This window comes from Mandrillus leucophaeus, unplaced genomic scaffold (genome assembly GCF_000951045.1).
Source record: "Mandrillus leucophaeus isolate KB7577 unplaced genomic scaffold, Mleu.le_1.0 Scaffold323, whole genome shotgun sequence".
NCBI classification, from domain to species: Eukaryota; Metazoa; Chordata; class Mammalia; order Primates; family Cercopithecidae; genus Mandrillus; species Mandrillus leucophaeus.
In genome coordinates this window covers 675,571-703,191 of record NW_012103399.1, presented here as the reverse complement: position 1 = coordinate 703,191, position 27,621 = coordinate 675,571, and the positions used below count along the sequence as shown (strand labels likewise).

The window sequence follows — 27,621 nt, the reverse complement described above, 5'->3', positions numbered from 1 at the left end:
ATCATTCATCAACAGGGAAATGCAAATTAAAGCCACAAGGAGAAACCACTAGATACTAAAATGATTATTTTCTTGAGACAGGGTCTCACTGCTGCCCAGGCTAGAATGCAGTGGTGTAATCATGGCCCACTGCAACCTCAACCTCCCAGGCTCAAGCGATCCTCCCACTCCAGCCCCCACGTACCTGGGACTACAGACATGCACCACAATGTCCAGCTAATTTTAAAAATTTTTGTAGCGACAGGGTCTCCCTCTGTTGCCCAGGCTGGTCTGAAACTCCCAGCCTCAAGCAATCTGCCCTCCTTGGCCTCCCAAAGTGCTGGGATTATAGGTGGAAGCCACTGCTCCCAGCTGAGATGTGTACATTTCATTGTCTGTAAATTTTACATCAGAGGAAGGAAGAAAGGGAGGGAGACTAAGAGCAGGGAGAATTGTAAGCAAATTTTGAGCTTTAGTTCATGATGTGTATGATAATCCATTTAGTAAGTAAGGTGTTCTGATGTCTACAACTCACTCTGAAAAGCATCAAAAATAACATAGATGGATGTGTTACAGGAAAGGGGTCTGGATCCAGACCCCAAGAGAGGCTTCTTGGATCTCCTGCAAGAAGGAATTCAGGGTGAGTCCATGGTGCAAAGCAAAAGCAAGTTTATTAAAAAAGGATAGGAATAAAGAATGGCTTATTAAAAAAGGAAAGGAATAAAGAATGGCTACTCCAGATACAGCAGCCCTGAGGGCTGCTGGTTGCCCATCATTACGGTTATTTCTTGATTATATGCTAAACTAGGGGTAGATTATTAATGCCTCCCCTAAAAAAAAAATTAGTTCCTGTAATCCCAGCTACTCCGGAGGCTGAGGCAGCAGAATTGCTTAAACCTGGGAGGTGGAGGTTGCAGTGAGCTGAGATTGCTCCATTGCACTCCGGCCTGGGGGACAACAGCAAAACTCCATCTCAAAAAAGAAAAAAAAAGAATTACGTCTGCAACCTGGGAAAACACAATTCAGGAATAAAATAATACGTTAAATATATGTACATATAGAGAGAATATGAATATGAGAATGATAAAGGAAATGTAAAATGTTAGTAGCTGGTTAATCTGGACAAAGGGCCTGTGGGATTCTTTGCACTGTTCTTGCAACTTTTCTACAAGTCTGGTGTTATGTCAAAATAAAAGGCATTCCAAAAAATATGCCTGGGAAACCCTGTACCCAACTCTTCCTTCTGGAGATATACAACGTCCATTAGCATGTTAAAGGCTCTGACAAGTCCTGCATAAGGAAACCTATTCAGTTTTTAGTGGGTAGATTTTTGTCAGAATGTATATTTCTCACAAAGGGGAATCATCCATACCCCTTTATCTAAACCTATGGATACGCCAGTGTGACATGCTGGAGTTGGAGCATCACTGGACTTGGGTGGAACTGAATCTACCTTGCAGTTCCATAGAAAGTGCTTGCCCCGCCCCCATGGCGTTCCCCAGGCCCTCACCCTCTTGAAGTGTCTCCTTCTGCTTCAGCCTTCCTGTGAGTGTCAGGAGGCGGGGCATCGCTGCCCAGCCAGCCACCGTGTGCCGGGTTTGGCTCTGTAAGGTCAGGACCCGGCCTCCCCTCCGTTCCTCAGATGCCTTGAGGAGCAGCTGTGCTGTGTTCTGGTCCAGCAGTGCCTTGGAAAACAGCCAAATCCTAGGCAGTGAAGTGAGGGGGTTAAGATCTTGGGCTTTGCAGTCAGGCAAATCTGGGTTCCAATCTCAATGCTGCTACTCACTAACGGGATGACCTGGGAGAAGGACCCAACCTCTCTGAGCATCAGTTTCTCCTTCCGCAAAGTGGGGAATAAAGTGGACAAACTGATACTTAGCTTTTTTTTTTGGGGGGGGGAGACAGGGTGACTCTGTCACCCAGGCTTGAGTACAGTAGCGCGATCTTGGTTCACTGCAACCTCCACCTCCTGGGCTCAAGCGGTTCTCCTGTCTCTTTCTCCTGAGTAGCTGGGATTACAGGGACCTGCCACAACAGCTAAGTTTTGTATTTTTAGTAGCGATAGGGTTTCACCACATTGCCCAGGCTGGTCTTGAACTCCTGACCTCAGGTGATCTGCCCGCCTCAGCCTCCCAAAGTGCTGGGATTACAGGCATGAGCCGCTGCACCTGACCTTGAACTGATATTGATATTGATACTGACAGGTACTCACCCAGATGTGATACAGTGTGTTTGCACCTATGGCCGGCTCTTCCTACACACTCTCCTGCAAGGTGACTTTGCCACTCCTGCATTAACATGTGAGATCTATTTCCTCTCCCTCTGAATCAGGGCTGCCCTTTCACCTGCGTTTTGGTCAATAGAATGTGGCAGAAATGACACTGCAGAACTTTCAAGGTTGGGCCCTAAGATCTGCAACTTTCACCTTCTCACCTGAATGCTCCCTCTTGGAACCCAGCCACCTGGTAAGAAGTCTGACCAGCCTGAGACCGCCATGATATGAGGAAGCCCAAGCAGCCACTTGAAAAGGGGGGGCGGTTTGCACATGGAAGAGCACCGAGGTGCCAGACATGTGAAGGAAGCCTTCCTAGACTTCCCGGTCCACCCCCGTCCTCAGCCCATGCACACATCTGTCTAGGAACTGACTCAGCTGAAGGCTGATGTTAGCCAAGAGTCCCAGAGAATGACCCCTGCCAAAGTCACACAGAGAACTGCCTAAGCCTTGTGTAAGTTCCTGACCCACAGAATCATGAGCAAACAAAATGGTTGTTCTTTAATCTCTATGCTTTGGGGTAGCTTGTTATGCAGCAACATCTAACCAACACACTCTGCCATGCACTGTGCACTTTAGATGCATTGTCTGACTCCTTACAAAAGCCCTGTGAGTTTTGAGAATATTATGATCCCCAATATACAGATGAGGAAACAGGTAGAGAGAGAGAGTAATGAGCTCAAAGCTCAAATAGGCAGTTAGCAGTACCTAAAGCACAGTATTGTTTAGAATTAAATGAACTTTGGAATATAAGATGCCTGCTCCTGGGTCAAAATGAGTGACTGATAAATGTGAGAAAAGGAACAGCCCCAAGAAGCTTGCTGTTAAACTTGCTGGAAAACTGGGGCAGGGGACGCAGTCCCTATCATCACACAGTAAGTTCCTGTATGACACCATTGGAGAGATTTCCCTTGAGCTTCACCACTAGGAACAAGATGAGCCATGCATTTCATGGTGCACAGCTGTTAACTGTGTGTGTGTAAACTTCCTGAGGGCCACTGCAAATATTACTACTTGTTGGTTTCTCTCTCTGCATTGGCTGCTAGGAAGCTCAGAGCCAAATCTTCAGCTGAGCTGTACATAACACAGATGAACTCATAGCATGAATTTTGTTTACTGACACTACTTGGAGCAGCTTCCCATTTTTCCTATTTTTCTTTTCCCTTCTCCCTAGCTTCCTCATGTATCTTTTTAAAATTTTGAACAAGGGTTGGAAAACTATAGCTTGTGGGCCAAAGCTGGCCCACCACTTCTTTTTATAAATAAAGTTTTATTGGAGCAAAATCATGCCCATTATTTATGAACTGTCTATGACACTCTTGTGCCGCCATGGCAGGGTTGAGTAGTTGCAACAGAGACCATACGGCCCATAAAGCTGAAAATAGTTACCATCTGGCCTTGAGAGTTTACCAACTCCTGACCTAGAACAAGGTACATTTTAATAATTTGCCTCAAATCCTTTTCAGACTGGGGATAAGGATGGACAGTTGGACAGGTGGAGGGACAGCTGTGGTGGCAATTCTGAGGACACGGTTATCTAGGATCATGTCCACAGCCCAGGGGCTCCTTAAATCCATGCCAAACCTGGAACAAACATGGGACTGCAGAGGACCATGTTCTACAAAAAAGACCCTGTTCCTACAAAAAATAAAAGTACAAAAATTAGCCAGGTGTGGTGGTGAGCCTGTAGTTCCAGCCACTAGAGAGGCTGAGGGGAATGGTGTCTAAAGTTGGGGGCAGTCTTGCACACTTAACCTGTGGGGGTCTGATGCTACCTCCAGGTATATAGGGTCAGAACTGAGTTAATTTGTAGGACACCCAGTTCGTGTCCACCAGAGAATTGCTTTATGGGGAAAAAGACCCCTGCTCCTGGCCACAGAATTATCCTGTACTGAGCATTAAGAGGATAGTAGCCAAAAAGAGTTTGTTTTTTCCGATTACACCTGCAGCAAAGATGGTAGCCAGCTATGGAGCGTGCTCACTGGCCCTCGCTTGGAACTCACATGCAGGGCTCAGTTCATCCTTAGGAAAACCGTAAAAAGCAGGTAGAGAAACTGAGGCACAGAAGGGCGAGTGGTCCCAGAGGCAGCAGTGGCAGAGTCGGACTGGAAACCAAGTGGTCACCCCTGGCTCCTGAGCACCTCACGATAGTGGACACATCAGTAGGTAAATATATACTCAGACATGAGACCAAATGGAGATGCACATTCCTTGGGATCACTAGTGATTTTTGGTTCATTTCTTTTTACATGATGATTATTATTAATACTATTTTAGAGTCAGGCTCATTTCACTGTCACCCAGGCTGGACTGCAATGCTGCAATCATAGTTCGCTGCAGCCTCCAACTCCCAAGCTCAAACAATCCTCTAACCTCAGCCTCCCGAGTAGCTAGGACTACCGGTGCACGCCACCACATCCAGCTATTTTTTAATAAAATTTTTGTACAGATGGGGTCTATGTTGTCCAGGCTGGTCTTGAATTCCTGAACTCAAGCAATCCTTCCACCTCAGCCTCCTGAGTAGCTGGGACTACAGGTGCACCCCACTATACCAGGCTAATCTTTTTTTTTTTTTTTTTTTTTGAGACGGAGTCTCACTCTGTCAACCAGGCTAGAGTGCAGTGGTGCGATCTTGGCTCGCTGCAAGCTCCGCTTCCCCGGTTCACGCCATTCTCCTGCCTCAGCCTCCCAAGGAGCTGGGACTACAGGCGCCTGCCACCACGCCCGGCTAATTTTTTGTACTTTTAGTAGAGACGGTGTTTCACTGTGTTAGCCAGGATGGTCTCGATCTCCTGACCTCGTGATCCGCCCGCCTCGGCCTCCAAAAGTGCTGGGATTACAGGCGTGAGCCACCGTGCCCCGCCTAGCAGGCTAATTTTTATTTATTTTTTGGAGAGATGGGGTCTTGCTATATCGTGCAAGCTGCTCTTGAACTCCTGAACTCAAGCAATCCTCCTGCCTCAGCCTCCCAAAGCCCTGGGGTGTGACTCATGGTGCCCAGCCCTTTATACATTATCGTTTAAGCCGTCTACAATGAACACTCTCATAACAATGCAAAAAAAATAAAGGGTAAAAGTGAAAAACTGAAAACCACCTGCTTTTCATGCCCTCAGTGGCACCGATGGGGCTGACTTGGGTGTGGTCTCGGAGGGAAAGAAGAGGGGCCTCTCAGTGAGGACTGCCCAGGTCTCAGCCTTTTGGCCTCTGTGGTCTCCCCGCCTCCTTGCAGACCCCCTGGGGACCATTACCTTGCTGGGGTGATCTTTCCAGACAGCTGCAGCCGAACAACCCTGGGGGCACTGAGGACAGCCTGGTGGAGAAGGACACTCACATCCCAGCCCCGGCTGCTTCTCCGAGTGTCCTGGCTGGCGTCGACCTCCAACAGAACCAGCTCCCGGCCAGACATATGCACAGATAGAGACCCGTTGAGGCTGCACACTCTGTAGCGTCCGGCAGCTGCCTGCACCTACAGGGAGGTGGGGGAGGGACAGGAAGGGTCTATGGGATCCTGGGTGTGGGGTAGGGCTGCCTCCTCCTCCAGGAAGCCCTCCTGAGCCACTCCAACTTTGAATAGTCACCAATCATGGTAGACAGCACACAATCAGGAGGCGAAACGAGACAGAGGGAGGGATGAGGGAGACAGCCTACCCTGGCTCCAGCTCCTGGCCCAGGGGTACAGTCCCATCTTGTCCTTTCCACATGTGAAATGGGAGTTCTTATTGTACAAATGGGGAAACTGAGGCTCTGAGAGGGTCATATATGCCACCTGAGTCTGTCTAGCTCTGAAACTCGTGCGGGTGGGGGAAGCAGAGGACATCTTTGCAACTCCGCCACAGAAAAGGAGGCCCTGTAGAGTGCCCCGCGGGAACCAGAGAACCCAGAACTTCTGGGGTTCAAAGAGGATGGCGTCTCGGTACCCAAGCAGTCAGGCGGGGGTGAACACGTAGTTAGCCCCAACAAGGGTGCTGAAGGGAGGAGTGGGGAGGGGAGCAGTGGAGGGTGGGAGCAGAGAGGCCCAAGGCTCCACCAGCTCCACAGGACCTGAGCCTCTCCTTTTCCTGATCTGAGCCTCAGTTTCCCCATCTGCAAAGCAGGTTTAGCCCCATGGTTCTCAATCCAGCCTGTGTATTACAGTCACAATGTTTTTTGTTTTTTTTGTTTTTTTTTTTTCCCGTGAGATGGAGTCTCACTATGTCATCCAGGTTGGAGTGCAGTGGTGCAATCTCAGCTCAGTGCACCCTCTGTCTCCCAGGTTCAAGTGATTCTCCTGCCTCAGCCTCCCGAGTAGCTGGGATTACAAGTGCCCGCCCCCATGCCCAGCTAATTTTTTTTTTTTGTATTTTTAGTAGAGAGGGGGTTTCACCATGTTGTTCAGGTTGGTCTCGAACTCCTGACCTCAGGCAATCTGTCCGCCTCGGCCTCCCAAAGTGCTGGGATTACAGGCATGAGCCACCGTGCCTCGCCTGGAAAGGTTTTAAAAGAATGCCTGGTGCCTCCACAGATGAACTGCTGAATAAAACATGATACACCCACACAATGGAATATTATCTAGTGCTAATATAAAATGAGCTATTAAGCTGAAAAAGACATGAAGGAAACTTAAATGTATATTACTAAGTGAAAGCAGCCCATCTGAAAAGGCTGCACACTGTATTCCAACTCTGTGACATTCTGGAAAAAGTCAAAACCACAGAGAGTAAGAAGAACAGTGGTTGCCAGGGGGTGGAGTGTAGGAGGAGGGATGAAAAGGTAGAGCCCAGAGGATTTTTTACGGCAAGGAAACTGCTCTGAATGATGCTGTCAAGGCAGATCCATAATGTCTGTCAAAACCCATAGACTGGTAGGGCACGATGACTCACACCTGTAAGAGACCAAGGCAGGAGGATTGCTGAAGGCCAGGAGTTGAGACCAGCCTGAATAACAGAGCAAGACCCCCATCTCTGCAAAAAATTAAAACATTAGCTGAGTGTGGTGGCGTGCACCTATAGTCCCAGCTACTCAGAAGGCTGTGGCGAAAGGATGGCTGGAGCCTGGGAGGTGGAGGCTGCAGTGAGCCATGTCATACCACTGCACTCCAGCCTGGTTGACAGAACAAGACACTGTCTTAAAAATTAAAATTAAAATTAACGTTTGAGCTGGGCACAGGAGCTCACACCAGTAATCCCAGCACTTTCGAAGTCTGGCGAAGTCTGGCGCAGGCGGATCACTCGAGGTCAGGAGTTCAAGACCAGTCTGAAATCCCATCTCTACTAAAAATACAAAAAATTAGCTGGATGTGGTGGTGCACGCCTGTAATCCCAGCTACTTGGGAGGCTGAGGCACAAGAATCACTTAAACCCGGAAGGTGGAGTTTGCAGATCCGAGATCATGCCACTGCACTCTAACCTCGGTGACAGAGCAAGACTCGGTCTCAAAAAATACTAATGATAATAATATTTGCACCCATTAGATGACCCAGCATCCAAGCTTCCAGGGGAACCCACCCCCACTCCCCGATGAGTTCGGGGGATCGATAGCACGGGCTCTGAAACCAGAACGCCTGGGTTCCCACCCAAGATCTTCCACTGCTGAGCTCCATGATCTTGGGCAAGTCACACCACCTCTCTAAGTCTCAGAGCCTCATCCACAAAATGGTACAACAGTGCTCCACGCCTCCCCACAACAGCATCGTGAGGTGACCATGAGATAATCCACAAACAGGGTTTAGAACAGAGCCTGCCAAGCAATCACTCCACAGACATCAGCCCCTAGAACAAATGGTTAATATGATGGCATTTCCTCCCATCTAAAACGCCAGCAGCTCTCAGATGGGCCGTGATCTCAGGGAACTCCACAAAAGCAAAAGGCTGCTAGTGAAATGGTGACCTGTGTCAATGTGAAGATAGAGCCTGGCTTCAGGGACATCAACCTGTGAAAACTCGTGCCTCTAAGAATAAGCAGTTCCCTCCATTCAGAGCCACTCTCGGGCTCCATTCGAGTGTCTAAAACCCAACACACAGGGAATGCACAGCAGGTGTTTAAAAAATGCTATCAGGGCTGGGCATAGTGGCTCATGCCTACAATCCCAGCACCTTGGGAGGCCAAGGGAGGAGGATCACTTGAGCCCAGGAGCTCATTGCCAGCCTGGGCAACATCGCGAGACCCCGTCTCTGCCAAAAAAAAAAAAAAAAAAGTACAAAAATTAGCTGGGTGTTGCGGCATATGCCTGTGGCACCAGCTACTCAGGAGGCTGAGGTGGAAGGATTGCTTGACCCCAGGTGGTCAAGGCTGAAGTGAGCCGTGATTACGCCACCACTGCACTTTAGCCCAGCCAACAGAGTGAGATCCTGTCTCAAAAGAAATTTTAAAATGCTATCAGGCTAGGTGCGGTGGCTCATGCCTGTAATCTTAGCACTTTGGAAGGCTGAAGCAGAAAGACAACTTGGGGCCAAGAGTTTAAAACCAGCCTGGGCAACATAGTGAGACCCCACCTCTAATTTTTTTTATCGCTATCAAATTAAAGGTCTGCCCCACGTCTCCTAAGGGCCTCATCCCTGTTGGGATTTCCTATTTACACCTCCACATCCTTGAATTAGTCACCCTCTAATTCCTGTGGCACACACCATGCACAGTCTGCTCAATGAAGCTGCAAACTTGGTGGGGGGACGGGGCTCCCACCTGGATGTCTTTCTCCACCTCCAAAATACCCTGGATCAACAAAGCTCTCTTGAAGGATTACACAGCTTCGCCAAAGCCCAAATACAGGGCAGAGTTTGGAGGAAAACTCTGTTTCTGTCCATTTTCAAGAGTGAAATGAGATCCTTCACCCCCTTCAGCCTGGACCATCACTTCCAAATGATGGATGTGGAAACCTTCCTGCCATCTGTTCTTAATTCTGCAGGGGCTGTTTGGCTAAGCACAACACTGCAAGTGTGGCCTCCCTCCCTCAGGCCCCCATCCTGCCTTCCTTCCGCCCATCCCCAGCAGGCCAGCTGCTCACAGACAACTCTTGGCAGGCAAGTCAAGGTCATCCGCAAGGAAGCAACGTCCATACCTGGAAGTTTGGAGGAAATGTTGGTCTGTGGGGATGCTTGAGCTGGAAGAAAAATGCAAAGTCGAAGTCAGATCCGTTCAGCTGGACCGAGACCTGTTGTGGGGAGAGTTGAAGAGGGGTCAGAGGGAACAGAGAGGCAGATGCAGAACCCTAGGAGGTGGCTACTAGGCAAACGCATCCCAGAATTTGCCCAAAGCTCAAACCAGAAACTTCTGTCCTCCCTCAATGTTCCTCACCCCTCAATCTTACTCAGGCTGCGCTACTGAACAAGGTTGCTTAGGAAGTGTTGTCCTGGATTTGGGGCTGGAAGACCACTTTGGGACCCCCTACTCCCCGCCATGGTGGCTGCTTATGCCTCCCACAGCCACACCACCTTCTAGTTGACCCTGACTGTGAACCAGGCACTGTGCTACCAGGTTCACAATGACTACTTCATTTAATCCTCAACACTGCTTTGCTGGGTTGCTGTTACCATCCCATTTCCCAGCTAGGAAAACTGAGGCTCAGTGGGACTCAGTAATTCACCCAAGGTTACACAGCTAGTTAACAGTGGAACTGGGAATTGAACTTGAACTTACATAACACTAAACTGCCCACTAGATTGAAAGCTGTCAGAGATGGGAACAGAGATGGGGACAGAGTCACCCATGCATCCCCAGTGCACATCACAGAGCCTGGCACACAGGAGATACAACCTATCCATGCTGAATGAATGGATATGAATGCACATGCCCATGGATGAACAAATGAACAGCCATGAATGAGTAAATATACCTACAATGGCTGCTATATATTGACCAAACTGCATTTCCTTTTCTTCCTGGACATACAGCTAAAACTACATTTCCCAGCCTCCCTTGCAGCTAGGTGGGATCATGTGATGAGAACCCAGGCAGGAATGACCTTTCCACTTATGGGTCTGGCTCATAAAAGCCTCCTGCATAATTCTCCACTCTCTCTCCCTCTGTCTGCCCACTGGGGCAGAGCCACAAGGTGGGGAGGCCTGGATCCTGAGAGACTGTATGGAGCAGAGCCATGGTGAACTGAGACGTGAACACTGGCCTTTCACAAAGAGCCAAACATTTGTTTACAACAGTCAATGCATCCTGACTAATCACAAACACATTGCCAAAATAAGGACTGTGCTGCTGGCTCTCCAGGGTCATGTCTCCTGCCACCTCCTCAGACATCTCATATAGGTCACCTTCTCTAAAGGTTATTAAGACCGGGCGTCCCTTGGCAAGGGAGCAGAATTCAGCCTCCTGACCTGGGATGTGACATTGTGGTTGACGGCAGCTCGTGCATCCACACCGAAGTTGAATGTTCCTTGGGGACTCTGTCTAAAGATGATGCCACCATCCAAGTTCAGGGCCTGGGGGAAGCTCAGCTGGGAAGAAACAGACAACACCCTTTACTTCTGCTAACAGTCAAGCTCTGTGTGGAGGGCACAAACCAGTGTCTGCCCAACCTGGGGACCCATACCTCGTAGGAATGGGCCAAGTCCAGGACCAGGCTGTGCCGGATTTCCCCATGTTGAGATCTGTCACGATGTAAACCCTTCAAGTGCAGCACAGCTTTCCGGTTGACTTTCAAAGTAGCCTCAATCTCCCTGTTCTTAGCCTGAGTGTGTGAGAACCAGAGGCACTGAGAGAGGTCTCGTACCATCTCTATATGCCTGCGGAAGCCACCCTGGGAACCCAGCCGTCAGAAGAAAGTGGTCCAAAGATTGATGGGTTATGGAGCAGTCTATACTCCTCCACTTATAGGGCAGGAAGTGGACACGGGTACACAGGAATGGTAAACTCCAGTGCCTACAGCTAAGATGAGCCGGGTGGGCTTGATGGAACAAATGTGAATGTCTGTGTCTTGTCCAAAGAAAGTGCCTAGAGAGTAGTGTATTTTGTTCATTGCCATATTCCTAATACTTAGCACGGGTCCTGGCATGTAGTAGGTGCTCAATACTTGGACAAACACAGAATCACTAGCTACAGCCTGAAACTCCAAGGACAAAGCTGAGCTAGAGTGAAAGAATGTGTAACTCATAGTGGAGCTGGCAGAAGAACACTCATTCCACGATGACATCCATGTCCTCATCACTGGAACCTGTCAATATGTGACCTTTCATGGCAAAAGAGACTTTGCAGTGTGACTGGATTGAGGATCTTGCGATGAGGAGATTATCTGGGTGGCCCTAGAGTAATCACAGAGGTCCTGTGAGAGGGAGGCAGGAGGGTCAGAGTCACACAGAGATTGGAAGATGCCACGCTGCTGGCTTTGAAGATGAAAGAAAGAGCCACGAGCCAAGGCATGCAGGCAGCTTCTAGAAGCTGGAAAAGGAAAGGAAATGGACTCTCCCCCGGAGCGTCCAGAAGGAACACAGCCCTGCTAACACCTTGATTTTAGCCACATGAGATCCATTTTGGGCTTCTGAATTCCAAAATTGTAAAATAAATTCGTGGCGTTTTAAACCATTAAGATTGCAGCGATTTGTCATGGCAGCCATACCAAACTAATACACAATGGCTCTATCGTTTATTCACTCAACAATCATTTAGCTTCTGCCATAGGCCAAGTACACAGTAGCACGTTACCATCTTTTCCTACCTGTGTTGACTGAGAAGTTAAAAATGCCTGCCAAGGAGCTTTATCATTGGAATGCATCTTTAAAGGGGTGCATCTTTAAAGCGGTGCTCGGCTTTACTTTAAAACCAAAACGGAGGAAGAGAAATAAGGGTCCAAGAGGGGAGAAAAATGTACGTCATTAAACAGACTTATTTTATTTTGAGACACTCTCTCTCTGTCGCCCAGGCTGGAGTGCAGTGGCACAATCTTGGCTCACTGCAACCTCCACCTCCCGGGTTCAAGTGATCCTCCTGCCTCAGCCTCCCGAGTAACTGGGAGTACACGTGCCTGCCACCACGCCTGGCTAATTTTTTTGTATTTAGTAAAGATGGGGTTTCACCATGTTGTTCACGCTAGTCTTGAATTCCTGACCTCAAATGATCCGCCTGCCTCGGCATGAGTATTACAAGCGTGAGCCATCTCGCCCAGCCTAGACACGGTTTTAAAAAGAGTAGACAGCTAAATTATATGAAACGAAACAACTGCCATTTACTCAGTCTGAGCCTGTTGTTGTCAGCTGGGATTTGAGGCCTGGTGTGGTCATGCCTTCTGATTTTTTTTCTTATAAACACCAGAAATCTGGGTTTTACTCAAAATCTTCTGATTTTCAGTGGTAGCAATTAATTTCCTTAAAAAATTTAAATGCTAAGCAGACCAAACAAAACCCATCTGCAGATTGAATTTGGCCCATGGTGCCGGCTCTGCGATCTCCGGTTTAAGAAACAGCAAACACCATCGGGAACCACTTCTGCAGGTGTCTGAGGCTGTCATCCTGCCGTCTGTTTCCCCCTAGAAGCTCCAAGAACTGTACTACCTGATCCCTGGGGAGCCGCACGCAGCCTCGTTTAACTAATGGTGAAGGGAGCCCCCAGAGGGGTGGGTCTCAGTGCTCAACAGCTGCCTGGTTCATCCTCCTTCCCAGGGGCTGTTTTGTATCTTGCAAAGAGAAACGGCCAGGTGCGGTGGCTCATGCCTGCAATCCCAGCACTTTGGGACGCTGAGGAGGGGGGATCACCTGATGTCAGGAGCTCCAGACCAGTCTGGCCAGCACGGAGAAACCCCATCTCTACTAAAGGTACAAAAATTAGCCGGGTATGGTCATGGGAGCCTATAATCCCAGCTACTCGAGAGGCTGAGGCAGGAAAATCACGTGAACCCAGGAAGTAGAGGTTGCAATGAGCTGACATCGCGCAGCTGCACCCTGGCCTGGGCAACAGAGCGAGACTCGATCCTCAGTCTCAAAAAAAGTAAATAAATAAATAAATAAATAAATAAAATGGTGGAAGGGGTCTGTGCATGAACCTGGGAGGTGGAGGTTGCGGTGAGATGAGATCAAGTCACTGTACTCCAAACTCCAGCATGGACAACAGAGTGAGACTCTGTCTCAAAAAAAAAAAAAAAAGAGAGAGGGAGAGAGAGACACAATGACTATCTTCCTTGCATACAGTAAATCCTCCACAAATGCTTGCTGAAAAATACGGTGCTCTCCCAGAGTATCAACTCCTCCAAGAGGTGTCAGGAAGGCAACCTGGATCAGGTTCTAGTAGGCATTTTACAACACTACATTGTAATCTTCAGAGTCACTGCATAGAGATGAGCACTGCTGCTCCCATTCTGCAGACAAGGAAACTGAGGTCCAGAGACACGAAATAATTAGCCAAGGATACACAGGCAAAAACAAGTTTCACCCCCAGGGAACCACATGCCAAGATCCTCAGTCAGGTTTGGTGACTCTTATCTGTAATCCTAGCACCTTTTTTTTTTTTTTTTTTTTTTGAGACCAAGTCTCCCTCTGTCACCTAGGCTGGAATGCAGCGGTGGGATCTCGGCTCACTGCAACCTCCGACTCCCGGGTTCAAGTGCTTCTTGTGCCTCAGCCTCCCGAGTAGCTGGGATTATAGGCACCCGCCACTACGCCCAGCCAATTTTTATAGTTTTTTAGTAGAGATGGAATTTTGCCATTTGGGCCAGGCTGGTCTCAAACTCCTGACCTCAAGTGATCCACCCGCCTTGGCTTCCCAAAATGCTGGGATTACAGCTGTGAGCCACCACGCCTGGCCTAATCCCAGCACTTCGGAAGGTGAGGCAGGAGGATCCCCTGAATCCAAGAGTTCAAGACCAGCCTGGGAAACACAGTGAGACCTCCATCACTACAGAAAATTTTTAAATGAGCTGGGTGTGGTGGTGCACACTTGTGGTCTTAGCTACTTAGGAGGCTGAGGTGGGAGGATCACTTGAGCTTAGGAGGTCAAGGCTGCAGTGAGTGAGCCATGCACTCTAGCCTGGGTGATAGAGCAAGACCCTGCCTCAAAAAAGACCCTCTAAGTCAGAGGTCAGCAACTACAGCCCCGGTCCAAATGTGGCCTGTTTTTGCAAGTAAAATCCTGTTGGGACTCAGCCACGCCGTTCGTTACGTATTATCCACGGTGTTCTTGAATTGCAACGGCAGATATGAGTCAACAAGACCTGAACCATGTGGCCCATGAAGCCTCAACTAGTTACTATCTGGTTCTTTCCAGAAAAGTTTGTTGACTTCTGCTCTGGATCCTGGCATGCGATGGATGTTAAATAGCATCATGGCAGCAGCTATTCATTGAGCACCTACTGTGTACCAAGCCCTGTGGCTACAGTGTAAATAAAGTACTCGTGGAGATCATGAGTTTTCCAGAGTAGCAGAGAAGCCAGTGATGGATGAATCACAAAAATAGAACTGGGGCCAGGTACAGCGGTTCACATCTGTAATCTCAGCACTTTGGAGGCCAAGATGGGAGGACTGCTTAGAGTCCAGGAGTTCAAGACCAGCCTGGGCAATATAGCAAGACTCTGTCTCTACTAAAAATAAAAATAAAAAATAACCAGGTGTGGTGGTAGTGTGTGCCTGTGGTCCCAGCTACTTGGGAGGCTGAGGTGGGAGGATCACTTGAGCCTAGGAGGACAAGGCTACAGTGAGCCGAGATTGTGCCTCTGTACTCCAGCCTGGGTGACAGAGCAAGACTTTGTCTTAAAAAAAAAAAAAAAAAAGAACTGGGATTTGTGATAGGTACTAGAAGCAAAAGATACAGGGCAAGCTGGGTGCAGCGGTAATCCCAGCACTTTGGGAGGCCGAAGTGGGCAGATCACTTGAAATCAGAAGTTTGAGAACAGCCTGGCCAACATGGTAACACCCAGTCTCTACTAAAAATACAAAAAACAATAGCCAGCAGTGGGAATGCACGTCTGTAATTCCAGCTACACGGGAGACTGAGGCAGGAGAATCACTTGAACCTGGGAGGCAGAGGTTGCAGTGAGCTGGGATTGCACCACTACACTCTGTCTTGCACGACAGAGTGAGACTCTGTTTTGCACGACAGAGTGAGACTCTGTTTCCCAAAAAAAAAGAAAGAAGAAGATATAAGGCATCGCCAGGGTAAGCAGGGGTGTGTGTGAGGTGGTCTGGGGGTCAGGTTAGAGGATGCTTGAGCTCAATCCTAAAATATGAGAAGGGAAGAGGCAAAGCTGAAGGAGAGGGTGACGGCTCCAGGCACACAGGACTCACAGAGGTCCCGAGGCAGGAAAGAGCCAGGTGAGGAAATGCGAAGAGGCTGGATGAGGCGGATGCAGGCCACGAAGCGGGGCTGAGGTGACGGGAGTGGGGCTTCATCCCAAGAGACGTTGTCAGAGTTTGAGAGCAAGCAGGTGGCAGGGTGGTGCTGGCCTTTAGAAAATATCCCTCTGACTGTCACACAGACTGTACTAGGGAGGACCAAATTAAACAGGGAACCCAGGCAGGAGAATTTTCTTTTTTGGGGGGCAGAGTCTCACTCTGTGGCCCAGGCTGGAATGCAGTGGCACAATCTTGGCCCACTGCAACCTCCACCTCCCAGGTTCTCCTGCCTCAGCCTCCTGAGTAGCTGGGACTGTGGGTACCCACCACCACACCCAGCAAGTTTTTGTATTTTTAGTAGAGATGGGGTTTCACCATGTTGGCCAGGATGGTCTCAAACTCCTGACCTCAGGTGATCTGCCCGCCTTGGCCTCCCAAAGTGCTAGGATTACAGGCATGAACCACCATGCCTGGCCAGGAGAACTTTTTTTTTGTGGGCCGGGGTGCGGGGGAGGTGTCTGAGTCTTGCTCTGTTGCCCAGGCTGGAATGCAATTGTGCAATCATGGCTCACTGAAGCCTCAACCTCCTGGGCTGAATCAGATCCTCCTGCCTCAGCCTCCTAGGTAGCTGGGACTACAAGAACATGCTACCATGCCTGACTAATTAAACACATTTTCTTTCCTTATTTTTTTTTTTAGAAACAGGGTTTCCGTATGTTGCCCAGATGGATCTCCAGTTCCTGGTCTTAAGCGACCTTCCCACCTCAGCCTCCTGAGTAGCTAAGATTACAGGTGTGACTCATTGCACTCAGCCCAGATAACATGTTTTTAATCCTGCTGAGAGATGGCAGCAACTTGAACCAGGGCTGACTGGGATGCAAAGGTCTCTGGGGTCTCCGCTCTTACCATGTGCTGATTCCAAGCAACCAGACACCCCTCTGTGTTCCTGGGGATGACTTTGCCATCGTATGGATGCATCAGACCTGCACAGACCTGGGAGGGACAACCACATACATGTACACACGCACACAGGGGGTCAGGAGGCAGCTGGGGCCTTCCTCCGGCTCTCAGACCCCTTCCCAGCTATGCCCTGGACCCACTCACGTAGGGGTGTCCAGCCTGGCAGCCCAGGACCACAGTCTGCAGGGTTTCCTCTCGGCCATTCAGGACAACTCTAGTCTCCAGGGAATAGCGCTGGTGTCGCCTATCAGCCGTGAAGGTCTCCTGCAGGAGGAGGCTCTGCGGGAAGGGCAGGTGCAAGGGGTGCCTGGTGTGCAGAGGGAAAAACAGGCCAAAGCCATTAAAGCAGCTGGTAGTGTTGGGGGACAATTGTGCCCCACGCTCTCAGCCTGGGCCTGTCACGAGCTTGCAGAGTTAAGATTATCACAGAGAAGAGAACATAGGACACCTGGCAGCCCTGTGCTTTACAATTTGGCATCTGGAAGCCTTCACCACCTCACTGTGCCAGTGAAGTGGGCACAGCTGGGGTCCCCATCGCCATTTGACAGCAAAGACCCAAAGGGATAGATGGCACACAGCATCTGGTGTCACTGGAATCCAGTGACTGGGACTGGAATCCAGGCACGGTCTTTCACTAGCTGTGTGACCTTGGGCAAAGGACTTGATTTTTCTGTGCCTCAGCTTCCCCATCTGTAAAACGGGGTCTAAAATAATATTGATTGGACACAGTGGTCGGGATTAGAGATAACATATATGAAATGAACGCAAGCTTCCCAAGGGCAAAGGTTTCTGACATTCTGGTTCTCTGCCATTTTCCACGTGCCCAGAAGAGCCCTTGGTCCATAGTAGGTGCTCAACGAACATAAGTGGGATAAAAACACAAATGAACACCGTGCAAACGATGCTGCTCTTCCTTTGTCATCACTGCTGCTGTTTAGGCTGTAGGTGACTTATCTGAGGCCACAGAGCTGCTCAATGCATAGCCTGGAGTCCAAGATGGCTCTGCTCATCCCAGCCTCGTGCTGTTGCCTGCACACGGGGAACTGCTTTTCTAATGAGCTCTGCCTCTAGGAAATGAGAAGACTACCCAAGCAGCTCCAGGCTAGGATGATGAGACTCACTTCTGCTCCCACCTCAGCAACTAATGGAGGGGGCGAGGGATGTGGGAGCTTTCAGGGGAGGTGGCTCTCCTCTGGCATTTGGGTTCCATCTGGGCCCCAGCAGGTCAGCAGGGTTTCTCCAGGTAGCTCTGCCCATCCTGTTCCCCCAGGGACCCTCCATGCTGGAGAAGGGGAAACTTGCAGGGTGTCAGCCGAGGAGAAGGGGCGTACACACCTAAGGAGCAAGGTCCCCCGTTTCCGGTACAATGTCCTGTCTTGCCTCAGCTCCTCCAGCTGTCCCTCCAACTGCAGACCCTGAGCTTGGCCCTGGGCACCAGTTCGCAGAGCCGTCAGCGACACCTGGGTCTTCTGGGGCTGCAACAAGATCCAGGCTGAAGGGACGGACGGGCCAGCAGGACCATGCTGCAGACCTGCCTTGCAGGAAGGCAAGGGCTAGCCCCCCACAGCCTGCCCATCACCCCCAGAAATGACTATCCGAGAATGACTACCAAACTCCACCCACAACCTCCACCCTGATTAGACCACAGGATCCCACCGGCACACCACCATGTCTAGACCTCCCTAGGTACCCAAGGGGAATGAAGAACTTGGATTTCTCAGCTAAAGGAAGCCAAGCTTCGCTCCCGGATCTGTGCTAATGTGACCAGGGTTCATTTCAGAGAACAAGAAACTAAGGCTTGTCTGGGCGCAGCGGCTCACGCCTGTAATCCCAACACTTTGGGAGGCTGAGATGGGAGGGTAACTTGAGCCCAGGGCTTTAAGACCAGCCTGGGAAACAGCAATACCTTGTGTCTGCCAAAAAAAAAAAAAAAAACCAGCAATGCATGGTGGCATGGGTGGCATGTGCCTATAGTTCTAACTACTTGGGAGGCTGAGTGGGCAGGATCCTTTAAGCCCAGACGTTTGAGGCTGCAGTGAGCTATGACTGTATCACTGAACTCCAGCCTGGACAACAGAATGAGACTATCAAAAAATATGTAAGAAGAAAAGAAGGAAAAGGAAAAAGGAGAGAGAGAGAGAAATAGAGGCTCCAGGAGGCCCAAGGTAACGGGCCAAGCCAGTGGCACAAAACCGTTCTCCATCCCAAGCAGGGAGAGCGATAGGAGACCCAGGTGAGGGATTTGGTGGTCTCGGCTGCACAGGCCTCCTGGGCTCTTACCCACTCCAGGTGCCTGTAGGCGGCTGTTAGGTTCAGCTCCTGCCGGGGGCCTTTCAACCAGCAGTTCAGGATCTTACGGTCCCGGCTGTTCTCAGCATGGATCTCACCCTGCACTGCTGCGTTCCAGGCTGACTCGACTTCACTCCAGCTGTGGAAGAGGCTCTGTGCCAAGACTGTCACCGTGGAGACCTGCAATGAGGTGAAGAGGGGGACCAAGGCCTTTGCACACCCTACTTCCTCCCCCGCGGATACCCTTTCATCTCTTTCCTGCTTGGTGAACTCCTATTCATACCTCAAAACCCCTTCAATGCCATTTCTGTGAGGCCTAACCTGACTGGGGCAGGTAGGCTAGTTTTCCTACAGGGCCTTGAGACCAAAAGAAAAACTCCTCTCTGTCGTCCTAACCCTGAGCAAGCATAATTTCCTTCTCTCCTCTTCAGTTTGGGGAGGGAATCTGATCTCGCTGGGCTGCTATTACTAGTAGCCAGGGTGTCTGTACCCTGAAGGGCACACGCTGGCGGGTGGCCTTCTCTCCCTGCACCATCACCATTGTCTTCGGGAGTCCTAGGAAGAGCTGTGTGTGATCTGGCTCGTTTCAGAGCTGGGGAAGATAGACCACTTGCAGCCACCACCCTGGCACAAGCCCTGCATGGGATGGTGCCCTGTTGGCCGCCATCCCTTGTTCACACAACTCGGGGGTCTCACAAGGAGAAGTGACAAGGACAAGACAGGGTGTAGGACGTGGCTGAGCCTCCAACCCAATACCAGAACTTCACAACACTTTGTCCCACGTCACTGATCCTCGGTTCCCCACCGCCAACTTCTCCATTTCCTAGAATGGCACTTCCATCCCACCAGACGCTTGGGCCAAAACCTCAGAGCCATTTATTTCCTTTCTTTCACTCCCTCCCCACCGCCAATCCATCAGCAAATCTGGCATCTCCAGGATCTGGACACTTGCTGGCACCTCCATTGCCACCACCCTGGACCAGGCCGCCATGCCCTCTCGTTGGGTGAAGGGTGGGAGCCAGCTAGCCAACCGTACCTCGCTCTCCTGTCTTGGCACCCTCAGCTACACGGAGGCCTCCTCGTGGTTCCTAAGATTATCACCGCTCTTGACTCTACCCTGGTGCCACCCAGCCCTACCTCAGAGGGGACTGCGCTGCCCTTGGATGAGCCCAATCAAGCCCGGACCTTCCCCACATCCATGCATCAGCCAGTGCAGGGAGACAGTCCACCCGCCAGGCTCCCTCAGCCCTGCAGATGACACTAATGGGTTTTCTCCCAAACCTGTTCTTGCTTCTGCACCAAACGCATGCAGAGAAGCAACTTCATCACAGTCGGTAGTTGGGATCAAACCGACTTATGTCCTAGAAGTTTTCACTTTTTTTTTTGGCAAAAGCTGAATGTCTGCCTATTTCCTAAGTCCTGTTCGACTTGCTTTCCTATTTTATATTTCTCTCCCCTTCAGCTGCTAAGCAGGCATATGGGAAATCTAAATTTTCTTTTTTTAGGTCTAATTTTACTACGTCACTTAAGAACTAACTCTGATAGTTGTAGGCACTGGGAGGGCCCAACTTCACACATGTGTGAGCTGCTATCTGCCCACGGGCCTCAGATTTTATCCACCTCTGCACCAGAAAAAGGTCTCAGTGGCAGGGGACCAGGCATGTGCTGGGGGCCGAGCACTGCTCACCCGGAGGTAGGTGGTAGCTGGGGTGTAGACCTGGATCTTGCCTTCCCTGTTGGGGCCCTGACTCCTGCAGGCCACGCTGACCACCAGGTCCTTCAGGGTCCAGGCCTTGCCCAGTGTTAGCTCCAGGACAGCCTGGAACACAGCTCGGTGTGGCCAGTATAGCCGGTGAGCTGCAGAGACCATCAGCCATGGACTATCCAGGTTCAAGGCTCCTGCAAGGGAAAAAGGAGAATCTGGTACGCAGGGGAGAGGAAGCTTCTAGCAGGGAGCAAGAGTCTCATCATAGCCACAATGGACAAATCTCAAAAGTGGGAATAACTAGGCATGAGGGAACTTTCTAGGACATTGGTGATGTTGTGACTTATGACAGGTGTTTGGATCACCCAGGTGTATACGCCTGTCAAAACTCATCCAATCATACTGTAATTTATGCATTTCACTCTGCTTAATGAACACATACTGAAACGTTTAGGGGTGAAATGTATCAATGTCTACAACTTACTTTGAATTGCACAGAAAGAATAAGAGGGCTGGATATGTGGATAGAGAGGTGATGAGGCAAGTGGGGTCAACTGTCAATAGCAGAACCTAGTATGAGAGGACGCTGGTGATCACCGTACCATTCACCCAACTCTCCTGAATGTTTGCAGTTTTTTCATAATAAAACGTTGGAAGGTCGGGCACAGTGGCTCATGCCTGTAATCCTAGCACTTTGAGAGGCCAAGGTGGGAGGATCACTTGAGTCTAGGAGTTTGAGCAACAAAGTGAGACCCCACCTCTACAAAAAATACAAAAATTAGCCAGGCACGGTAGTGCTCACCTATATCCCAGCTACTTGGGAGGCTGAGGTGGAGGTTGCAGTGGCTGTGATGGTGCCAATGCACTCCAGCCTGGGCAACAGAGGGAGATCGTGTTTCAAAAAAAAAAAAGAAAAAAAAAAGAACACAGGTAGAAATGCTGAGGGCTGTGAAGACAAACAATACAGAAGGAATTTGATAAAAACTGGGTAGGTCAGCAAAAGCTTCTAGGAGGACGTTACCATTTACCTGATACCTAAATGAAAGACAAGGGGGAGTTAATCAAAGGGGCAGGCAACCCACCCCTGCTGGAGACAGGAGATTTATTGTCTGGGGAAACTGAGGCAGACAGGCTCAGATGCAGGGGCAAAGACACAGTAAGGGGAGGGAGGAGCTGCTCAGTTGAGAACAGGGAGACGCTGAAGAGTGGGCAGCCTAGTCCCTGCCCAGTTGCTCCCTTCTCATGGGAAACGGGAAGATGGCACCACAGAAGAACAGAAGGAAGGCATGGATCCCTGGAGAGCCAGGTCCCCACCCAATTGCTTGATTGACAGGGAAGCCTACCAGTCCGCACGTGCGCCCACCTATATATAGCACCTCCTTCCAAACAACTATTGAGTCTCCAATTTGTTTTCTATTTCATTCATGTTCTTTCATAGTGATAAAGATCTTATTTCACTTTATAGATCACAGTTGCGACCTGGTAAGCTCGGGCCCTCCAGAACATATGTCTGGTTGCTCAGTTTTTGTTGTTGTTGTTGTTTTGCTTTTGAGGTCATGGTCATTCATTTCTCATTACATTGGGCTGGACCAAGGGTCATGTGCCAGTGTATAGATTATGTTATCCTGTTGCTTTCAGACAGAATTGGGATCCAGGTTCTAATTGTCTCCCAAGTTCAAGACCTGGATCAGAACTAGAAGAGAGCGGCTACTGCTGCAGGCGGCTAGGGGCTGCTGGAGGAAAGGCAGGAAACAGACTTAGAGCTGACCAAACACAGGGTTCATGATCAAGGGCGCCCCTCTGGGTACTACAGGATCCTGCACACAGCCTATGGATTGGGGAGCCCACAGCAGCTTCTCAAAGTGAATGGGGATGGCACAGGCCTGGGTTTGGAACTCCGGAGCTGGAAGGACAACTGCATCTGCCCAGGCAGGACCTGAAAACATTTTGTCCTTCCATCTGTATCCGAAAATCCTGTGTAGAGCATTTCCATGAGGACAGGGCCAGGGCTGGCTCCTGGGTCTCTGGGTGGCCTCATGGGTCATCTGGTAAAAGTTCTGTAAACTTGTCACCATCTGGGGACATTCCTGCCAGTTCTTCTCCATGCCCTTCTGTGTGAGACACTGGGCAACTGCTTTAGGCCATTCATGATTCTTCTTCCTCAACTCTTCAAATTCAGTAGATTTCTAATCCTTTAGAAAACTCTAGATCTCCAGTTACTCCAAAGGTGAATTAACTGGTCTGATGATTTTTCTGGTTTCTCAGTTTCTTTTTCCTTCTTTACTTGCTGAGGGCTTCTAGTCATTTTAGCCAGATGTCTCACTTTCTCCACTTTTATTCCTGAGTTTTCTACTGGGATCCTTGTTATGGGCAGTCTTAGGGCCTAATCCTGGGTTGGCAGAGAACTAGCACTCACTCTCCCCTAATGGGATCCAGGAAAGTCAAGAGGCGCCCAAGTGTGGAAATGTGTTCTCTCCTCTCTGTTTCGGCAGGTCTCTTACTCTAAGTTTCATAAAAGGATTTTAAGAAGAATAGATTTTTTTAAACAAACTTTTAAATCTCTGCTCCAGAATATGAGATCCCTAACTTTCCTAAACTGCTGGTTTTAATTAAGTCCTCAGGCAGCTTCTGAGTACACTCAAAACATAATTACCCTGTTTGAAAACAGGGTAACCAATATTTTGAGCAGCTGACTCAAACATAAACACATATCCAAGGCTGGCTTAGCATTTGGGGGAAAGCCTCCAACAGGAAATACAGAAATAAAAAGAAAAAAGAAACTCGGAGGAAACAGATAAAAATCCCCGAAATTCTGTAACTTATACTCTAAGAGAAGACAATTGCATTCATGGAACAGGACGATGTTAGAAAGGAACAAAAAAAACAGAGCTCTTGAAAATATAAGATAATCCAAAATAAAAATGCCAGCAGAAGGGCTGGCATATGAAGTTGAGGAAATCGGCATTTAAATAGAACAAAAGGACAAAGAAATAGAACAAAAGAGAAACAAGGAGGCCGGGTGCAGTGGCCCACACCTCTAATCCCAGCACTTTGGGAGTCAGAGGCAGGAGGATCACTTGAGCGCAGGAGTTTGAGACCTGCCTGGACAAAATACTGAGACCCCAATTTTCCAAAAAAACAAAAAGAAAAAAGACAAAAATAAAAACTAGTTTGAAAAGAGAAACAGAGAAAACATTAGAAGCTCAGTTTTCTGAGGACTGACATCTAACCAATAGGAATTTCAGAACAAAGAAAGGAAATTCTCAAAGAAACTGTAAGAGAAAATTACCCAGACCAAAATGACACGATTCCAAATTGAAATGCCCTATGCTAAAGACCCAGTACAACAGAGGAACATAGGTCCATACTAAGGTACCTCGTAATGAAATTTACCACTACCAGGACTAAAACGAGTTCCTAAAAGCTTCTAAGACAGTGAGAAAAGGGTCACATACAAAAGATGCTAAATCAGAAAAAGCATCAGATCTCCCAAATAATTCAAAACAATGGAGCAATGCCTTCAAAATCCCAAGAGAAAATTATTTCCAACCTAAAATTCTCCACTCAAACTCCCCCAGTATTATCAACATTTAGGGTCTCAAAATGTTTGTATTCTGTTATGGATTAAATTGTGTTCCCCAAAAGATTAACTGAAGTCTTAATCCCCAATACCTCCCAATGTGACCTTAACTGAAAATGAGGTCATTGCAGATATCATTAAGTCAAGATGAGGTCATAAAAGAATAGGACAGGCCCTTAACCCAATAGAACTGATGTCTCTATTAGAAAAGAAAAATCTGGACACACACACATACACACACACACACACAGGGAGAATGCCATGTGACAAAAGAGGCAGACATTAGAGAGGATGCGGTTGTAAGCCAAGGAACACCAAGCTTCAACATCCATCACCAAATGCTTGGAAAACGCAAGGGAGGGTTCTCCCCAGAGCCTAAGAGGGAACATGGCCCTGGGGTCTCCTTGACTCAAACTTACGGCCTTCAGAACTGTGAAAGAACAAATTTCTGTTGTTTTAAGCTGCCCAGTTTAGTAATTAGTTACAGAAACCCTTGGGAATGAATACACCTCCTACCTATGCTTTCTCTGGAAGCTACTGAAAGATGTACTCCATCAGAACAAAGGAATAAACCAAGAGAGATGACACAGGTTTAAGAAAAAGGGGTTGTGACCCAGAGGAGAAGTGAAAAGAAATCCAGGTTGATGGAAAAGGGAGGCTACAGAACCACAACTGTGCAACTGGTCTACTTTGGAGCAAGACACAGGCTCCAGGAAGAGGGTCCCCAACAAAAATATCAGAACTAATTGAAGTCAATGAACAATCTGATGTGTCTGACCACCTGGAAGAAAGTTTTGCAATGCTGCTGAAATTCTGTAATTATTTATCAAAAATTATAGAAAACTAATCAAATAGAAAAATAAAGGCAATTACAAACTCCAGAAAAAAACAAAAAGTCACCATGATAGTACACCATATATGTAAGCTATGTAAGACATTTATAGTTATAATTCTGTAAGCATCAGATGTTAACAAAATGTAATTCTTTTAAGAAAATGGAGAGAAATACGTATTTGAAAGGGGCACCAATCTAAGAGTTAAATTCTTAACCTCTCTAGTAAGAAACCTATGGAGAATGACCAAAGCTGAATATTCAAGAAATAACTGCATGATTATATTATTTTAAAAGATGGAGAATATAAACAGAAAAATTGGCTGAAAGAATTTAGAGTGCTTGCTGTTTTAAGCAAGACTTGGGGTAGGTGCCAGGCACAGCAGCTCACACCTGTAATACCAGCACTTTGGGAGGCAGAAGAAGGTAGATCCTTTGAGCTCAGGAGTTCAAGATCAGCCTGGCCAACATAGTGAAACCCCATCTCTACTAAAAATACAAAAATTAGCCAGGTGTAGTAGCACACACCTGTAATACCAGCTACTCGGGAGCGTGAGGCAAGAGAATAGCTTAAGTCTTGGATGCAGAGGTTGCAGTGAGCCGAGATCATGCCACTGTGCTCCAGCCTGGGTGAGAGAGTAAGATTGTCTCAAAACAAACAAACAAACAAAAAAAAACCCACAAGGTAGACAGGTGTAACACTGAGGATATCTTTCTCTTATAAACTTTAATCAACTTTTAGAAAACATAGTTCAAGTCTATACAAGAGCAAAGAGCATAATACAATGACCCCCCATGGGACCCATCTTCAACGATGAGCAACTCAAAATCAAATTCACTTTTAAACAAGGTATCACCTTAAATAAAAATAAAAATTGAAAAAAAATTCATGGATAAACTATGGTGAATTTTTTTTTTTTTTTTTTTTTTTTTTTGAGATGGAGTTTCACTCTTATTGCCCAGGCTGGAGTACAGTGGTGTGATCTCTGCTCACTGCAACCTCTGCCTTCCGGGTCCAAGTGATCCTCCTGCCTCAGCCTCCTGAGTAGCTGGGATTACAGGTGCCTGACACCACGCATGGCTAACTTTTGTATTTTTAGTAGAGATAGGGTTTCACCATGTTGGCCAGGCTGATCTCGAACTCCTGACCTCAAGTGATCTGCCCCCTCCTCAGCCTCTCAAAGTACTGGGATTACAGGCATGAGCCACCATACCCAGCCAGTGGATCCATTTTCCATTTTTTAAAAGTGAGAGACAGTGTTTTCCAGACACAAAGATCCACAAATGCAAAGGCCCTGGAGTGTGTCTGGGGAGCAAAAAAAGGCTTCTGAGTCTGTGGGATAATGAGCAACGGGAAGAGTGGGGTGAGACAAGGCTGGAGAAGGAGGCAGGGACCTGACACTTGACTGGCAAAGGTAAGAAGTTAGGATGTAATTATAAGCATGATGGGACTCTTTAAAGATAAGGGTTTTCGTGTGTTTGTTTCTAAAATTAAGACAGGTTCCCACTATGTTGCGCAGGCTGATCTCAGACTCCTGGCCTCCAGAAGTTCTCCCGCCTCGGCCTCCCACAGTGCTGGGATGACAAGTGTGAGCCACTGTGCCTGGCCCAGTTTGAGTCTTGAGTTAGCCTAGCCAATAAAAGGAAAAGGTGTTCCAGGAAGGAGGCATAGCTTGAGCAAAGGCCTGGAAGTCAGAAATCTGAGCTGCTAGCCAAGGAGGCCCCACAGCCAACACTCACCTTCCCACTTCCACAGGGTGGCCCGAGATGTGTCCTTCCACTGCCCGCCTGCCACAAACAGCGGCCGCCCATTGTACTGCACCTTCAGGTGACTGCTTCTTTCCACATAGGGCAAGCGGAGGCTCAAGTGGTGCAGTTGCACACGGCAATCCACCTGCCTCTCAGGCACCTGCAGCACAAACTGGAGAATGCCCACCCCCCCCCAAGATGCCAATGGGATCATGCCATCCCAGGCCTAGAATGTGCCCAGGAAATCGAGGCAGCAGTGAGCCAAGATTGCACCACTGCACTCCACACGAGCAATGAGAATGAAACCCAGTCCAAAAAACAGAAAACAAGAAGCTCTGGTAAGGATGTGGAGAAATCTGAATTCTCAAACACTGATGGTGGGAAGGCAAAATACTGCAGCTACTGTGGAAAATAGTGTGGCAGTTTTGCAAAAAATTAAAGATCGAATTACCATATGACCCCAGCAATGACACTTCCAGGTGTATATACAAAAGAACTGAAAGCAATTGAAACAACTGAAAGCATCAGTTCATAACAGCATTTATTCACAATAGCCAAAAGACGGAAGCAACCTGCATGTCCATCAACGGATGAATGGATAAATAAAATGCTGTCTATATAGACAATGGAGTATTCAGCCTTAAAAAGGAAGGAAATTTGACACATGCTATGATATGGATGAACCTTGAGGACATGCTAAGTAAGCCAGCCAAAAAAAGGACAGGTAAGGCGTGGTGACTCACACCTGTAATCCCAGCAATTTGGGAGGCTGAGGTGGGTGGATCATCTGAGGTCAGGAGTTCAAGACCAGCCTGGCCAACATGGTAAAACCCTGTCTCTACTGAAAATACAAAAAATTAGCTGGGGCTGGGCGTGGTGGCTCATGCCTGTAATCCCAGCATTTTGGGAGGCCGAGGCAGGCGGATCACCTGAGGTCAGGAGTTCAAGATCAGCCTGGCCAACATGGCAAAGCCCCATCTCTACTAAAAAATACAAAAATTAGCCGGGCGTGGTGGT

At 48.5% G+C, this 27,621-nt stretch overlaps 2 protein-coding genes across 2 annotated transcripts in view; both read right to left on the bottom strand.

Moving 5' to 3' along the window:
* Positions 1-10,949, bottom strand: part of LOC105545271 — a 54,024-nt gene extending 43,075 nt beyond the window's left edge. The window contains exons 1-5 of the mRNA XM_011988129.1: positions 10,767-10,949; positions 10,552-10,671; positions 9,285-9,377; positions 5,500-5,717; positions 1,490-1,683 (exon numbers count right to left, since the gene is read on the bottom strand). Coding sequence (XP_011843519.1) covers positions 1,490-1,683; positions 5,500-5,717; positions 9,285-9,377; positions 10,552-10,671; positions 10,767-10,949 — 808 coding nt within the window. The remainder of the gene's footprint in view (positions 1-1,489; positions 1,684-5,499; positions 5,718-9,284; positions 9,378-10,551; positions 10,672-10,766) is intronic.
* A 1,106-nt stretch (positions 10,950-12,055) lies between these two features.
* The window catches only part of LOC105545270, a 77,787-nt gene continuing 62,221 nt past the window's right edge, over positions 12,056-27,621 (bottom strand). Inside the window, exons 21-28 of the mRNA XM_011988128.1 lie at positions 26,596-26,776; positions 20,426-20,637; positions 18,730-18,918; positions 17,785-17,924; positions 16,594-16,756; positions 16,396-16,482; positions 13,209-13,285; positions 12,056-12,336 (exon numbers count right to left, since the gene is read on the bottom strand). Of these exons, the coding sequence (XP_011843518.1) occupies positions 13,244-13,285; positions 16,396-16,482; positions 16,594-16,756; positions 17,785-17,924; positions 18,730-18,918; positions 20,426-20,637; positions 26,596-26,776 (1,014 nt within the window). The 3' untranslated portion in view covers positions 12,056-12,336; positions 13,209-13,243. The remainder of the gene's footprint in view (positions 12,337-13,208; positions 13,286-16,395; positions 16,483-16,593; positions 16,757-17,784; positions 17,925-18,729; positions 18,919-20,425; positions 20,638-26,595; positions 26,777-27,621) is intronic.